Source organism: Eretmochelys imbricata, chromosome 3 (assembly GCF_965152235.1).
Source record: "Eretmochelys imbricata isolate rEreImb1 chromosome 3, rEreImb1.hap1, whole genome shotgun sequence".
Taxonomy (NCBI): domain Eukaryota; kingdom Metazoa; phylum Chordata; order Testudines; family Cheloniidae; genus Eretmochelys; species Eretmochelys imbricata.
Genome location: NC_135574.1, coordinates 17,722,274 through 17,738,807, shown reverse-complemented (window position 1 = coordinate 17,738,807; position 16,534 = coordinate 17,722,274). Strand labels below are relative to the sequence as shown.

Below are 16,534 nucleotides of genomic sequence, written 5' to 3'. Positions count from 1 at the left end.
GGGGACTGGACTAGATGACCTCTTGAGGTCCCTTCCAGTCCTATGATTCTGTGCTCTGCCAGTCTTCTTGCCTCCCCGCAGTTCTTGACTCCCCCTCCTGACCTCCTGCCTTCTTTGCCCCTCTCTTCTGGAAACAGTTCTCCTTTCTTTCCTCAAATAATTTCTAAAGCACAACCTGTTCCTCATGGTTAGCCAGCAGCAATGTTTCTCCTGCCACTCTTTCCCTCTGCCCCATTGTATTGTACCTGCTGTGCCTTAAGATTGCAGACTCTTTGGGGCAGGGTATCTTGCTTTTTATTCGGTGTTTTTACCTGTTGTAAAATGCTACATGAAGTTATCACATGGTATAAATGATAGTTGGAAATTGATCTGTACCAAACCCCTTCTACTGAACATTCCTGGGATCCAAACTTTTTGCTTCTGACCCCTTTATCTGGGATGAGCCAGAAATCCTGGCCAATGGGAACTGCAGAGTCGGTGCTCAGGGCAGGAGCAGCGCACGGAGACCCCTCCCTCCCCACCCAAGGGGCCATAGGGACGGTGCCGGCCGCTTCTGGGAGAGGCGCACAGCGACGAGCAAGGGCGGGCAGGAAGCCTGTCTTAGCCCTGTTGTGCTGCTGCTGGGGGCCCCCAGGCCCATTTCAATCATCTGGATCCCTGGGCAATTGCCTCCTTCCCCCCATCCGCGGGCCTGCCCGGAAAACATGGCAATAGATTTTGGGGGAACCTCCTCCATGGCATGCATTGAATGTACCATCGCCCATTCAGTTCCCTTAGGACCTGATCCTGAACCTTTGAAGCCATTGAGAGCTTTGGCACTGACTTCATTCTCAGTGCCACTGTCACAAAGGCCCAGGATCATGCCTTTACTCATTAAATCCTCTGAGCTCAGGACTCTGCCTGAAAGTCCTAGTTAAGACCATCCTTAAGACTTACACGCTGTTGACATGATTTGCTGCACACTATGCACAAGAAGAGGGAAGAACGTTGGAAATAATAGTTTCTTTTGGAGCTATAGAAATCCCAGACACCTTTAACACTAGTGATTGATTTTAGTCGTGGGATAGATTGGTAATTCAGTAGCTATCAACCCTGTCAGAAAAGCATTAGTCTTCCTCGGGAGACAGTTTTATTGGTGGCAGGAGAAGTTCATTGTATTGTTTGCTGCATTGCTCTTTGATGGCTCATGCCTTATAAGCAGCGCCGCGGACTGTGGGCTGTTCGAGTGGCACATTCTCCGGGCCTTGCTATTGAGGGTGTGAAATAGGCCCTGGACTCATCAGCTCATTCTTGCTTATCTGTATTATTTCAAAACTGCTTCGATTGGGTAGGGAGTGGAAATTTATAAGGGTAATAAACCTCAGGCCATGAGCGCCGCGGTGATGAAAAGGTGTAAATAAAAGAATGCTATAAATGTCAGAGAGCAGATCGGTGAGCCTGGGATCAGATTGAGCCTTATAAATGAAACTTTAATACTTGCAGTTAATTCTGATTTAAGCCACCGATGCGCAGACATTTTCAGATGCTGTCAAATAGCCCCATCCCTAAAACACACTAATCACTCAACTGTCAGGAGCAGGATTAAGAGAAATGTATGATTTCACTGACAGTGAATGCAGAAATTATGGTCTATCAGTGCACGCACTGCATATGGGAGAGGGTCACAGAAACCCCATCTGACCTGAGGTGAGAATGAAAAAATAAAGGGCTTGATTTTTCTCTTGCCTTTGCCAGTGGAATCCTATTGATTTCAAAGGAGTTTCTCCTGACTAACTCTAGTACGAAGGAGAATCCAGCACCCAAATGGGTTCTCAGGTAAATAGTATTTCCCGAAGCAGTTGGGAGGTCACAACCTTTGGCCTCAGGTACAATAGACCTAAAATAATTGGCAGATCCTTAGGCATTGTGTATAACTGTCATAACTTTATGCACTGAAGATCGAGATTGCATTGTGGCAGACATTTCAATTGTCACAAACGACTTTGATTGTTGTGGGGAGGGGAGGGGGGCAAGTTTGTTTATACAATTAGTCAAAGTGACATAGGAACTCCCGCTGACTCCGAGAGGAATAGGAATTTTTTTCACAGTGATTAACCAGAACAAACATGTGGAGAAACCAGTGTCAAAGTGTTTTAGAATGAAAAGTAAAAACAACTCCCCCCGCCTCACTCATAAAGCAGTATCAAACTCTGTTAGAGAAGCCAAGTAGCAGCTGTAACTGGTACTCCAGTGGCAAAGAGTTCAAGATACCCTGAAAACACACCTTTAAGAGTAACCAAAAGTGAAGGAACACATCCCATTAAAGACATCCTTGTTATCTAGGTCTCATCTCTGCAAGCCTTTTACTCAGGTGAGAGTGAGGGTCTGCAGAAGTGAGCCATAGTCTGGAGCAGGCACTTGGCCTCATCAGGCAGTACGCAGGGCAGAGAAGTGAATAATAGAGCACTTCAGGTGGGAGTGAGAGAACTATTCGAGGATGAGAGAGAGAGAGAAAGAGAGCAATCACTCTGAACGGATGTCTTTTGGCATGAATGAAGAGTGAATCAGAAAAGTGTTGGGATACAGGTTTGGCACTGGACAATTTGCAGTATTGCCAGCTACAGTGGTTAAAAATCATGAGTCATGTCCCAAAAATCATGAGATTTGTTTAAATATAATGAGATTTTTTTAAAGGGTTTTTTAGTGTGTGTGTGTGTGTTAATTTGCCTTCTGGTTTTTGAACCTTTTAAAAGTGCAGGTGGTTTTGAGTTTTCAAGCTTTTTTTCTGCAAACATGAGGGTTAGAAACTTGCTTTCATATTTTAGATAAAAGCCGAGATTCGCACCTAAATCACATGCATCCAGGAGCTGGGGCTTTATGAAACACCAAATATTGTGAGACTCACGATGAAACTGTGAGTGTTGGCAACACAGTGTTTGTTCCAACTCTAGATTTTGTCACAAGAATCCATTTAAGGAAATGATGTGTAAAATTGTTCAGATAGTCCTGTTTAAAATGGATTTCTAAAATGTTAGAGTGGATTAAAAAGTGGACTTTTTTGAGGTAATAATTATCATATTGTAACAGGGTGCTCCCAACGCCCCCCTGGGTTCAGCCTCCTGGCCCTGCTCCCCAATGAGTTAGATCCACTGCAAGCTGGTGCAACATCCGTGCTCTTTATTCCTGTGTCCGGTCCCCACCACCAAGCTCCAATTATTTACAGGTTTGGCCTAGCACAGGCCTCAGTGACAACAGGGTAGCAGGCTCCTTCTGAACCTATTCTCCCTTTCTGGTCTCCAAACCCTCTCTCAGGCTTACTTCCTCCCAAGCTTTTAGTCCTTGTTAATGAGGCTGGCAGGTGTGGCCAGTTTCCAGGCCAGGCCTAGCTAGTGGCCCAGCCCCAACCCATTTCCCCTGATTGGGGCTGGAGTGGCAGGAGCTGATTAGGGTTTCCCCTGCAGCACCCTACCACCACAGACACACAGCGTTTATAAAATTAAAAGTACTGGGCCCAATTTTCCCCTGATTTATGCCCTAGGCAACTCAAGTGACTACAGAATAAATCAGAACTGGATTAGGTTGATTAACTACGAATCATTCCTCTTCCTAACATCCTTGTGAACAGGGTAAGTATGGTTAACATGATTTTGCATATTTTTCAGATGGGGAAACTAAAGGACAGAGTTCAGTTTACACAAACAAGTTTTATATCAGTTTATTTAAAATGAAGTTACTCCTGATTTACATCAGTGTATGAGAGGGGAAAAGATAGGGCCAATGAGTCAGTCAAAGAGCTGGGATTGGAATTTATTTGTCCCCGGCTCCAAGTGTTAAATTTAGACCTCATCTCACAATATAGTGTCTACATTTCAATACCATTCTCTTTTTTTCACCCTTTAGATCACTCTATAGCTTTGTTTGTCTGACAGTAAAGTCCAGCCCAGCACATCTGAGCCTGGCTTTGAAAATGAAAGGGAACAGTTAATTTGCAATGCTGCCAGCCTTTTCAAAGCAGACTCTAAAAAGACAACTGCTTTAGTCTAATGAAAGTGACAAGCGGGAAAGTCTCCTTTTAAATGCTGCAAATTGGATGGGTGCATCACAAGGATAATTTAAAAGGAATCTGGCAGGATCATCTATAAAGAACAATCTTTCCACTTGTCAGAAGAGTTTCAAACCTCCAGAAATTACAGGTGGATTAGTTTGCAGGATGCCTTTTGAAACTGGCAACATTTTTGATCTATAAGTAACTCTATTGTCTTATTAGATGTAATGTTTAGACTTTTAGGGAATAGCTACACTGCAATTAAAAACTTGCCGCTGGCCTGTGCCAGCTGACAGGCTTGTGGAATTCGGATAAAGGGGCTGTCTAGTTGCGATGTCGATGTTTGGGCTCAGGCTGGTGCCTGGGCTGTAGGACCTGGAGAGGTGGGAGGGTCCCAGAGCCCCTTAGCCCAAGCCCTGCAAGCTCGAGTCAGGTGGCATGGGTCAGCCATGGGTAGGGTAGACATACAGAGAGATGACTTTCTGAACTGATAACTACTTACAGCCAGCCATCAGGTTAGCACACTTTAGTATTTAAATCTCCACTCAGTGCAGTAAATAAAAAAAAGAAAGAAAAATTGAATAAAAAAAATTTCTGATTTTTTCATTGTGTATTTCAGTGTTTGTGAAATATGCTGTCTTATTTACAATCTAGGGTGGTGGGTGGAACCAACCAGAACAACAAAAAGCCCACCTCTTAGACGAGGGGTTCTCAAGCAGGGGGTTGGGACCCCTCAGGGGGTCGCAGAGTTATTACGTGGGGGGCCTCGAGCTGTCAGCCTCCACCCCAAGCCCTGCTTTGCATCCAGCATTTATAATGTTAAATATATAAGAAATTATTTTTAATTTATAAGGGGAGGGTCGCACTCAGAGGCTAGATATGTGAAAGGGGTCACCAGTACAAAAGTTTGAGAACCGCTGTCTTAGACCTAGACCTCTACATTTAATGGATTGTGGAATGAAAAACAGGGACGCAAGTGCAGGTCACAGGCTCAAAACAAGGGATCCAGTGGGGGACATATAGCACTTGGACAATGCCCACTGCCTCAAGAAGGAGTTCAGGGAGTCAGTGGATGCCTCCCAGAGGAACTATTACTGGATGCATGCTGGCCTATTAAATCTTGAATTGATGGGCAGAGCCAACTGAAGGCCACCCTTCAGATAAGGGTGGGGCTACAGGATTGAGGATTTAGCTGAGTATGGATGAAAACAAATGAATAGACTGGAATGGGATGAAGATCCTAGGTACAAAATGAGAGAAACCAAAGCCCTGAGCAGAGTACCCTGGACAATGTCCACAGCTCCATGAGGGAGTTCAAGGAATTGATGGATGCAGACAAACTCAGGTCAGCACCTATCAGGGTGATTTGAATTCTAGGAGGCAGTGGGTGGAACCCACCACACTAAAGGACCTCCCCCTCCGGTGAGGACACAAGACTCAGAGAACAAGTCATTAGTTGGGATGAAAAAATGCTAAAATACAAATGGAAGCACAGGTCAAAGATTTACAAGAAGGGTTGCAGATGGAGGGCCACCAGGCAGAGAACTCAAGACAGTGCCCAAGCGGAGAGACCATGAAACTTGAAGCTACATCAGTGGGGCCTCCCTTGGGCACTGATTGGAGGAACACCAAGACTTCTGATTGGTCAGGACTTCATATTTAAACACAAAGAGTGGCACATAGAAAGATGTGAAGAGAACTAAATAAATGTGCAGCTTGTTTAAATGACATGGTGAGGCTGGCAGGGGTAACGATGGTGAAGTAACAGGAAGTAGTAGAAAGGTATAAGCTACAAGGTAGGGACAGTTTATTCTGTAGGGTGGGATGAGGTGGAATGAAATTGAGCGAAGGAAAATTTAGGCTGAAGAGAAGTCACCAAAGGATGGAAAGCAATTAAAATCTGGAGTAGCATCTTGCAAGAAGTCTTATTAATTCAGTCATTTGAAACTGGATAAGACAATGTTCTTGAGAAGCTTCTGTAGGAAATAATCCTGCAGTGACAAGGAGATGGGAAAGGTCACCTACTCAGTTGTTTCCATTTCTAACTTCTCTGTGTCTGTGATCTGAATGCTTTATAACTTTGGGATGAATATGGATTTCTGATGCCATGTCTTCTTGGCTCTTTGAACTGTAAAATAGGCTCAGCAAATATACACCCCAAGGATTGCTCTCAGTGCTCCCCCATATGGTCATTTGTTGTTGTTTTTAAAGCAATAATGTTACATATGTTTTTCAAGTAAGTCATTTTTAAAAATATTTTCAGGCTAAATATATCTCTGGAATTAAGACCCGCCCATCACACACTGCAAGTGCTAGATCTATACGAGAGCTTTCAGCACTGAAATCTTACTGAGACCATTAACGTTAACTTTTAATCTTCCCAATCACAATCACTCATAGAATTATTGGCCATATGTGGAAATGTCCACTTTCCATTGATCCCTTCTGAGTAATTTGCTACAGTCCAATGAATTAACATCCTCGTACACATTGTCTAATTACAGGAAATCTTGTTGGTTACTCTACTATTTGCAAGGGCCAATTTTTCCGTTAGAAATGTTTATTGCTACTTTTCCTCAATTGTTCAAGCTATGTTACAATCACCTTGTATAAAGATCTTTGAACTGTGTCTAGAAAAGCATGCAGCTGTTTCCTCCCCTTCCCAGTCTCTCTCTCTCTCTCTCTCTCTAGTTATATTTGATCCAGTGTCTCTGAAAACACACCAGCAATAAAAGGGTATATTATCCTTAGCAAATATCTTAATCATTGCAAATCTCAGTTGCCCTACAAATGACTGCATGGGGGATTAGAGTCAAGTAAGCCATTTGCTGAATATCACTGCCACCTTTCCCCTGCCACTTAAGCACATGTAATTTTTCAGGGGGAAACCTGAAACTCGCCAGTACGGATGCTTGCATTCAGACTGAGTTGTACACATACTGTAACAGTCTGAGTAGGTTTAGGGCCAGATTGTGACTGGTCACTGAGCAGGTGCATGAGAGAGAGAGAGAAAACATAAGGCACATTCATCCCCACCACCCATGCAGCCTGTGCTAGTCTAGTCCTTTCCTATAGTTATATGAAGCCATTGTGGCCACTTACTGGTAGTGTGACCTTTGGCATGTCACTTCGCCTCTCCATACCTCTGCCCTCTCCACCCCCCATCCATGTCTATTTAGACTGTAGGCTCCTCAGGACAGGGACTGTTGCTTACTAAGCATTTGTAGAGTGCCTAACAGGATGGGGCCTAGTCTAAGTTGTGGCCTCTGCATGGTCCAGTCAGACAGCTAATATAATAAAGAGAAGTTCAGGCCACATGGTCTCCTGTGAGCAAACTTCCCTAGTCTCTGTTTGATCCATGCAAAGTCAGGGTTTGTTCTGCCAGCATCAGCTCTGAAAGAGCAGGACGACGTCCTGTGACGTCCGGCTGTCTGTCTGGAAATCAGATTTGAGAGCAGCTTTGTGTATCTGTTCATATGACAGGCAAGAGCAACTCCCAGAATGAATCAAGCTTAGCACAGCTCCTAGTGACTCACTAAGGGACGGCTCCTGTTCAGCTCCAGCGGAGCTCCTGTTGCCTGCTGACCACAGTGCGTCCCGTTCACATTCTAGCCACATTAAGGGGCGGGGCGTCCATGTGAGGGCTGATAGATGGCCTTGTGGTTAAGGAACAGGAGACCTGGCTTCTTTCCTTGTCCCTGCCACAGGCTTTCTGCCTGGTCACAGACAAGCCATTTAACCTCTGAGAGTCAATTTCCTTATCCGTCAAACGGGGATACTGCTCACCTAAGGTACCTCTCACAGGTGTGGCGAGGCTGTTAATTAATGTTTGTAAATGCTTTGATTAATTCCTGGTGGAAGGGGCTATACTAAATGCAGATTATCATCTTCATTATCATAGCAAATATAGTCATTGGGTGGGGATCCTTCTGATCTCTAAGTCCATGCCAATCTCTGGGCACCAACCAGCAGACCCCACTATATCTGCCAACCTACGCTTGAGGGGGAAGGAATCTCTTTCTGGTTGGCTTACTTTTTTCCCCCTGCTCGCTCTCTGTACATTGCTGTGGATCAGCTGAATAACGAGACGTTCTGTTTCTTTCCAGACGAGTACAAGAGTAAAGTAGCCTGTGAAGATGACAAGCTGAGACTGAGCTGTAAGAAAAACACGGTCATAGCCATTTACTCTGCTACTTTTGGAAGAACTCAAGGAGGCAGCCTGGAATGCCCCTACCAGAACTTAGGGATGCCTACGATAGGTAAGAAGGGCAATGGGCTGTACACAGGGTGCAATGCTCCATGCTGGTGATTGATCATTTCATTAGTATTAGTGTGACCTTGCTCATTGTTGGGAAAAGTGAGAGAATTGCCTAGTGGGGTTAGCTCCAGGTTTGTAAACCCACCTCATCTCCACCCCTGGCTAGAATGCTGTCCCCACTAACCACTTCTCCACCAGGTACATGTCACTCTCCTCTTTCTGTCATCCTGTTTGGTGCCCTTTGATTTGCATGGGCAATGGCACTAATTGCCCTGGCAGAAATAGGCCACAGCTGAGCATGGATTTCTATGCTAACATGCCAGATTTCTTTTAAAAAAATGTGGCCCCATAACTATGGCCTGATTGTGCCAACTTCATTCATGTTGGTAAGTGCGTACTCATGTGAACAGACCCACCGATTTCTTTTTGCTCCACAGTGGAGGTCACATAGATCCTGGAATCTGTTGAGCCTGCAGGGGAATTTCAGGGGTAGGAAATAGAGCTGGTCAGAAAATGAGGGATTTTTTTTTTTTTAACCCAATGAAAAATTTTGGTGGTTTTGTTTGGTTTTTTTTGTGTGTGGAAAAAATGAAAACCAAAATATTTTGGTTCAGAAATGCTGCTGTGCAGCCTCATGAGTAGAGCCCTGTGTACATCATGATTTTTTTTTTAAAGAAAATTTGTAACTGTAAATAGCAAAGTATTGAATTTTATGGTATTGATATGGAATGAATTTTGCAAGTCAATATAGTCAATTTCAAGGATGGAATGAATTTTACAAGTAACATTTAGTCAATTTCGACTAATATTATTTATAAAATTCATGCTGTCCTTAAAACTGATGAGGTAAAATAACTTTTTGTAGACATTTTCCTTTAAAAATAGTTTAAAAAATCACGGTTTGTTGGCATTTTCTTGATTTCTGTGCTGTCTGTGAAATTGTGAGTTACACAGGACCTCATGCTCCAACTCTCTTCTGTGGGCATGGCTCCCTGGGCAGACTCTCTCTCCGGTGATGACCACAATCTCCCCTCTTGGTGAGAGGAGGCCATGCATCATGGCAATCACGTGGCTACAGTGCATCCTGGGCTATGTAGTATGGCTGAGGAGCCTGGCCAACAGAGGAAAATCAGAGAATGAGCCATCTGAACTACAACTTCTTAGAGGCAGCGCAGTGGCATTTGAGAATGAAAAACCATTTTATTTTTTTGCCCTAAAAATATTTTGGCTTTTGGGCATGTAGGTGATCAATGAAAAATCAATTTTTTGTGTGTGGAAAGCGGATACTTTTTTGCAAAAACACCCCCATGTTCAGTTGAAAACCTACATTTCTGTCAAAAACAGTTGTGACAGAAAATTTTTGAGCAGCCAAGACTAGGAAGGTAGTTGGGATGGAGAAGAGGGAGGGGGAGTCTTGTTAGTAGGTGACTGGTGTGTTGGAGGTCATAGAGGAGGGGAGATTTGGGCACCATCATTAATGTGCTCTAATGACACAAGGTGAGAAGCTATCAGGGACTTTTCCTGGGGAGGGATGTAATGGAAGGTATTGCAGAGTCTTTTTGGGGACAGAGTTATGTTAGCATGGAGTCAAGACACTGCCAGAAGAAACAAATTGTGGATGTCGAGCTCACCAGGGAAGGACCCATATCCTCCATAATGGAGGTCAACTTCTTGGAGCCCTTTGGTATGTTTGTCATGCGCTCTATCCTGCATATAAAAGGGAGCCAGTGGAGAGAGCTTGGGAGTACCAAATACAGGATTGTTAGCTTAGACCAGGACATGGTGGTCTAGATAATGCTTGGTCCTGCCTTGAGTGCAGGGGATTGGACTAGATGACCTCTCGAGGTCCTATGATTCTATGAGTCACACAGAATTTTGGTTTGCACTGTGAATAGGTTTTTTTTTTTTCCCAGGATTTTCCCATGCTTGTTCTTTACTAGGTTTTTAACACAACTTGAACTGTATTCTAGCTCAAGGAGGTTCCTAGCATCCATAACTTGGCCAGATGAATCATGTTAGAAACCAGTTGACTGAAGTTATGTTTAAAGAAAGTTGAGATATGGTTCCCAGTTCAGTTTGAACCGCAGTGTAGACCAGTCACAAATGCAAATGTGTGTGTATGTTATATATATTTTATCTCCATATATATGCATGTACGCGTATCGTTTATGTATATCTGAGACAAGAACACATCTGAACTCTTTAGGTTCAGTGAAGCTTCATTAGCCAAGCTATCATGTTGCTGTGGTGCAGATTTTTGTCAAGTTTAGCAGACTAAATATTTGAGTCTATTCATTGAGTGTCTCATTCAATATTCTCTTTCCTTCATTATGCCCTGAACCATGTATACACTGCAGATGAGTGTATTAGCAACAGATGTCACAGACCACCTGGGGGCTAAGACTAGCCAGAGTTTGTATTTAAAGTTGTGATTTTGTTTTGTTTTTTTTTATAAAGAAGAAAGTTAAAATGTGTGTGGGGGGGGAATCCTCAAAGAAAGCTGCTAAATTGCACCATGTTACGGTCGATTTATGGTACCTTTAAGTAGCTTCTTTTCTCCCAGGCAATCTACAGTTGCATACGTTCATATGCTAAACATCCATAAATTTAAAAAACATACAAAAACCCTCTGTTCTCTAGCCAATGTGAAATGAGTTCGATGCTCTTGGTCTAGTAGGGTTGCCAGGCGTCCGGTTTTCGACCGGAATGCCTGGTTGAAAAGGGATGGTGGCTCGGCCGTTAAAAGTCTGGTCAGTGGTACAGCAGGGCTAAGGCAGGCTTCCTGCCTGCCCTGGCTCTGCGCAGCTTCTGGAAGCGGCCAGCATGTCCCTGCGGCCCCTAGGCATAGGGGCCAGGGAGGCTCTGTGTGCTGCCCCCACCCTGAGCGCTGGCTCCACAGCTCCCACTGGCCATGATTCCCAGCCAATGGGAGCTGTGGGGGTGCTGCCTGTGGGTGCGAGCACCACTCAGAGTCCCCTGGCTGCACCTCCGCCTAGGGGCTGGACATGCTGGCTGCTTCTGGGAGCAGCACGGAGTCAGGGCAGGCAGGGAACCAGTCTTAGCCCCATTGTGCCACTGACCGGGAGCAGCCTGAGGTAAGTGCCACCTGCCAGAGCCTGCACCCTAACCCCTTGCCGCAGGGCAGAATCCCCTCCTGCACCCTAACTCCCTCATCTGTTCTGGCAACGCGTGCAAAAATGGACACATCCTGGTGGCACAATATTGGAGTCAAGATCAGCTGTGCGAATGTCACCGCATTTTACCCTTACTTGGGCGCTGAATGGGAGTGACAAAGGGCCACATTCTACTCTCAGTGGCATTGGAGTTAATGGGATTGGTTGCATTTCTGTAGTTGAGAGTAGAATTTGTCCCATTACAGGCAAGGATGGAAGGAGCCAGAGGAGGTAGAGCACACCTGTAACTGTGTGATAATAAACTGTGGAAGATGATGGCAAGGCTATTGGAATCCATTGGCTGTCATACTGTCCAAAGTCATTGATGTGGTGTTTTCCAAACCAGCCTTTAGCTCTTTTAAGTGAGGTGCGTATTGTAATGATTCCCTGATCCTCTGAGAATACTGTCTGATTTTTAGACTCTGGGGCACGATCAGCTAATTTAGAGAGGAAGATCCACCCTGCAGCTTTGGCTTGTCAATTAAATTTAATTACAAAAGATGTTGTACTATAGAACAATGTGATGGGCACGGTAGAAATGCCTACATAGTTAGATAGTTACAGTCTGACCTAGTGGAAAGAGCACTGGCCTGCAATGCAGAAGATCTGGGTTCTTTCCGTGGCTTCTCCTCTAGACTGCTGGGTGACTTTGGGCAAATCATGTAACGTGTGTGCCTCAGTTTCCCAATCTGTAAAATGGGGTTAATGATACTGACCTCCTTTGTAAAAACACATTGAGCTCTATGGATGAAAGTGCTTTATAAGAGCCAGACATGCTCACGAAAGCTTATGCTCAGATAAATCTGTTAGTCTCTAAGGTGCCACAAGTCCTCCTTTTCTTTTGGCGGATACAGACTAACATGGCTGCTACTTTGAAACCAGGCATTATAGTGCTACACTGGAAACAGACTGGTGGCTATAGACTGGAACAATTCTAAAAACAATTCTGCTTGACTGAGGGCCATTTTACTGAAGCTAAAGTCTGTATATCTGGAATTGCTAGGGGCTAAAATAATGGTACAAAAATATGTTTTGTCTTGTTACAAGTTGGGCCTGCCAAAGGTGAAATCTCAGCTTTCGCCAGACTTCGAGGAGGTGGGGGTTTCTCCTGGGGAACATTTAACTGCTAGAGGGGAGAGGAAATCTTTCTGTGACAGAGGAGGCACTGTAGGTGGCTGCCTAGAGGTGCCGGACAATGAAGGGACTGAGACGCAATGTGCTGTACACCTGGAAGTACCATGATCTCATGGTTGCTGAGAGGAAGGAGGTGAGAACCCCCCTCCTGACATTTTGGAGTGTTTCGGGGTGTGTGTGAAGGGAGAAGGCTATGGATTCATGTACACCTCTCGTTTTGATGTTCCCCTATGCTCCAGGAAATAGAGGCTATGTCTACATTTGAGCTGAGAGGTGTGATCCCCAGCTGGTAGAGAAGTCCTCAGGCTAGCTCAGGCAGAGCTCTCGTGCTAAAAATATCCGTGTAGTCAGGGTAGCTCAGGCAGTGTCTCGGGCTCGCAACCCGAGCATGTACCCTCTGGATCCCCTGGGTATGTACTCCCGCAGCTAGCCCGAGCCGCTGCCTATGCTAATCCAGCTACATTGCTATTCTTTGCAGGCTAGCACTACTTGAGCTAGTACAGATACGTCTGCGTGAGCTGGGAATCACACCTCCCAGCTCAAATGCAGACGTACCCTGTGTGTGTGTGTGTGTGGCTGGGGAGGGGTGGCTGGGTAGGTAAAGGTAGGCAGGTGCTCCTTCAACCCCCTGTAGCCCCCACACTTCAGGAGCGTGCATTTGAACCTGCAGAGTGTGTTCTGCGGTGGCTGGTTGACCTGGTCAGCAGTGACTTATGAGACTGCTGGTGCTACGCTTAGTCTTTCCCTGTCGCGACTGGGCAGCCTGTCCTGAATTCCTTTCATCTGTTTTCTCTCTGAAGCGCCTAGGGGAGGTGACTCAGATGACGGTGGAAGTGGAGGTGAATTGTAGCAGTGGTTACAACTCCTGCACTTGCTCCAAATGCGCAGAGCACAGGGACAACCAATGTAAAACACATTCCCAGCCCAAATCAATGAAAAGCACATGTACTCTGTCTTCGCTGCCAAAGCCGAATATTGCCAAAGTCGCTGCTAGGAATAATATACGGAGTGCACAGATACGTTTTCAGCACTGGGGGAGGGGGTTATGTGCCCAATTCCCATCAATAATCACAGGAGCTATGTGCATAGCTCCCCAAGCCTGCTTTGGAGAATGTACTCCCACCATGAGTCTGCCTAGCACTGCAGGCAGCTATGTTCCTCCAGAAGTAGATTAAAATGTCATGATTTGTAAATCAAGGCTTTCACTAAGCTCTGCAGTTTTTCACAATCATGCCGTATGTAGCTATTGTGTGACAGCCTTTGATTCCAAATGTCATGGGTGAACTGACTTTACAAATAAACTATATGCTTCAGACACCAGGGAGACCTCCATTCCCCCTTCGCTACAGTCTGGCTACACTCTGAAAATGCAAAAAAAACTAATATTCTGGGGTGTGTTAGGTAACTGTCATGCACTGCTCAACATTGGTGAGGCCTCAGCTAGAGTACAGTGTCCAATTGTGGGCACCAAAGTCTAGAAAAAATGTGGAAAAATTGGAGAGAGTCCAGAGGACAGCAACAAAAATAATAAAAGGTTTAGAAACACTGGGCATATTTAGTCTTGAGAAAAGAAGATGAGGGGGGAACTTGATAACATATTTGAAGACTCAGGGCTGTTCTAAAGAGGAGGTGATCCGTTGTTCTTCATGTCCACTGAAGGTAGGAAAGAAATAATGGGCTTAATATGCAGCAAGGAAGATTTAGGTTAGCACGTTTTTCCTAATATCTAACTATAAGGATAGTTAAGCTCTGGAATAGGCTTCCAAGGGAGGCTGTGAAATCTCTGTTGGAGTTTTTTAAGAACAGGTTGGACAAACACCAGTCAGGGACAGTCTAGGTTTACTTGGTCCTGCCTCAGTGCAGAGGGCTGAATTGAGAACTTCTTGAGGTCCCTTTCATCCCTACATTTCTATGATTCTGTGATTGCTTCCAGTGTTGTTGTAGCTGTGTTGGTCCCAGGATATTAGAGAAAGAGAAGGTGAGTGAGGTAATACCTTTTATTGGGCTAACATCTGGTGGTGAAAGAGACAAGCTGTCAGGCCTGTAGAAGAGCTCTGGGTAGGTAAAAAGCTTGTCTCTTTCATCAACAAAAGTTGGTCCAGTAAAAGATATTACCTCATCCACCTGGTCTCCCTTCTGATTCTGTGATAATTTATCAATTTTGAATTTCATGGCACTAAGGGTTTGCATAAGGCCGGAGGGATTGGGTTGTTAGCAGAGAAGACTCTTCATGGGGAATAGACTAGACACTGGTCAAAACTGAAGTGATTTTTATTCAGCCACTGTGAGTTGTGGGTAAGCAAAGAACATTGCATTTGTTTTTAAGATGAAAAAATGGCATATTTCACTCAGTTTAGGCCAAACATGGAAACTTAGAGCCATAAAAGAGAATTTTAAAGAAAGTTACAGGCATGTAAAAACAAGGGATGTTATGGGGAGGAAGGATGGCCTAGTGGATAAGGCTCTGGAGTCCAGTTCCTGGCTCTGCCACAACCTTTCTGTGTAGCTGTGGGCAAGTCAGTTCAAGCCCATCTGAAAAATGGGCATCATCTCAACTGCACTTGGGCATTGTGCGGATAAAATCCATTAACGATCGTGAAATGTTCGAATACGATTGTGGCTATGTAAGGCTGTGTAAGAACCTAGATGAAGGGGAGTCTGAACTTAACTATCCTACTATAAAACTATAATATAAATAGCACCTACATAGTACTTTCAACCTTCTAAAGTAAAAGATAAATAAAACACTTGTGGTTCCACCACTCGTGTGTAATATGGGAGTCCCACAGTCATGCTTGATAAACCTGTATACGAAACCACAACATGTAGATATCCTCTCTGTCTCACCTATCTATAACTTTGCTTAGCTTAGGAGAGAAAGATGAGAGTAATAAGTTTGTACCCTAGGGCAGTGATTCTCCACCTCTCTCATCCCATGATCTCCTGTTACAACACACAAAGCTTCATAATCCTCACCACTGTCTAACCCTAAAAAAAGACAAGATGGTCGTGCCTCTGTGAAACCTGTTTGGGACCCAGAAGTTAAGAATTCATGCTATAGGGAAATGTACCTTTAAGAACAGAGGCTCATGCAGAAATGGGAAAACTCTGCAAAATGGCTGGCCCCCAGCCTGAGTGCCTTGGTAACTCTTAAAAGACCTTGTAGGAATTTGACCTTATTTGTAATTATTTTAATAAAGCTCCAAGCTTGCATTGTCGCTGCACATGCTTCTTGCAAAGAACACTGCAGGGCTGGGGGAAGGAATGGTTAGATGGCCCATTTACATCCCAAAACTTCAGCGACATATCAGTGATGTGGATCCTTCGCCACTTTATCCACGTTTTCGTGGTCTTGGTCTGAATCTGTTCACATGACTCATGTAGATTAGGGGAAGCTAATTCAAGAATTTGACTTTCTCTACTCATATCCAAGTACAGGTTAATTATTGAATCAGGGAGGAACTTGGAACAGAATGTACAACAGTTACCCTTTGATGTTCACCCTTTTATGGTTTAATGTACTAATAATACTAGCTGATCACTCTCAATAGATCCTAAGAGTTTACACAACGAATCGTTTTGTTGCTGACAGGTGTCCATGGGGTAAAATGTACCTTCAGTGCTGCTCTATTTATTATACACATCACCTATGAAATTCAGATGTTCAAACAGGACGATAATAGCATACATGTGTAGCACATGTATACATGCATCTTCAAAGCATGTTACAAACATTAACCCTCACAACCCATCTGTATGATTTGTATGTTTTATTATTTCCATTTCAGAGATGAGGAAATGGAGGCAGAGAGGTTAAGGCCCTGAACTAGCAAAGCACTTAATCACATGCTTAACTTTAAGCAGGGGAGCAATACTGCTGACTTCATTGGGAGTAGTTATATTTTTAAACTTAAGCATGTACATCCCACTCTCTTGGGTTGGGGT

General features: G+C 44.4%; 1 protein-coding gene across 1 annotated transcript in view; it reads left to right on the top strand.

Annotated features, from left to right (window-relative positions):
* Positions 1–16,534, top strand: part of LOC144261959 (protein eva-1 homolog C-like) — a 301,947-nt gene that overhangs the window by 122,989 nt on the left and 162,424 nt on the right. The window contains exon 4 of the mRNA XM_077811535.1: positions 8,131–8,283. Within this exon, the coding sequence (XP_077667661.1) occupies positions 8,131–8,283 (153 nt within the window). The remainder of the gene's footprint in view (positions 1–8,130; positions 8,284–16,534) is intronic.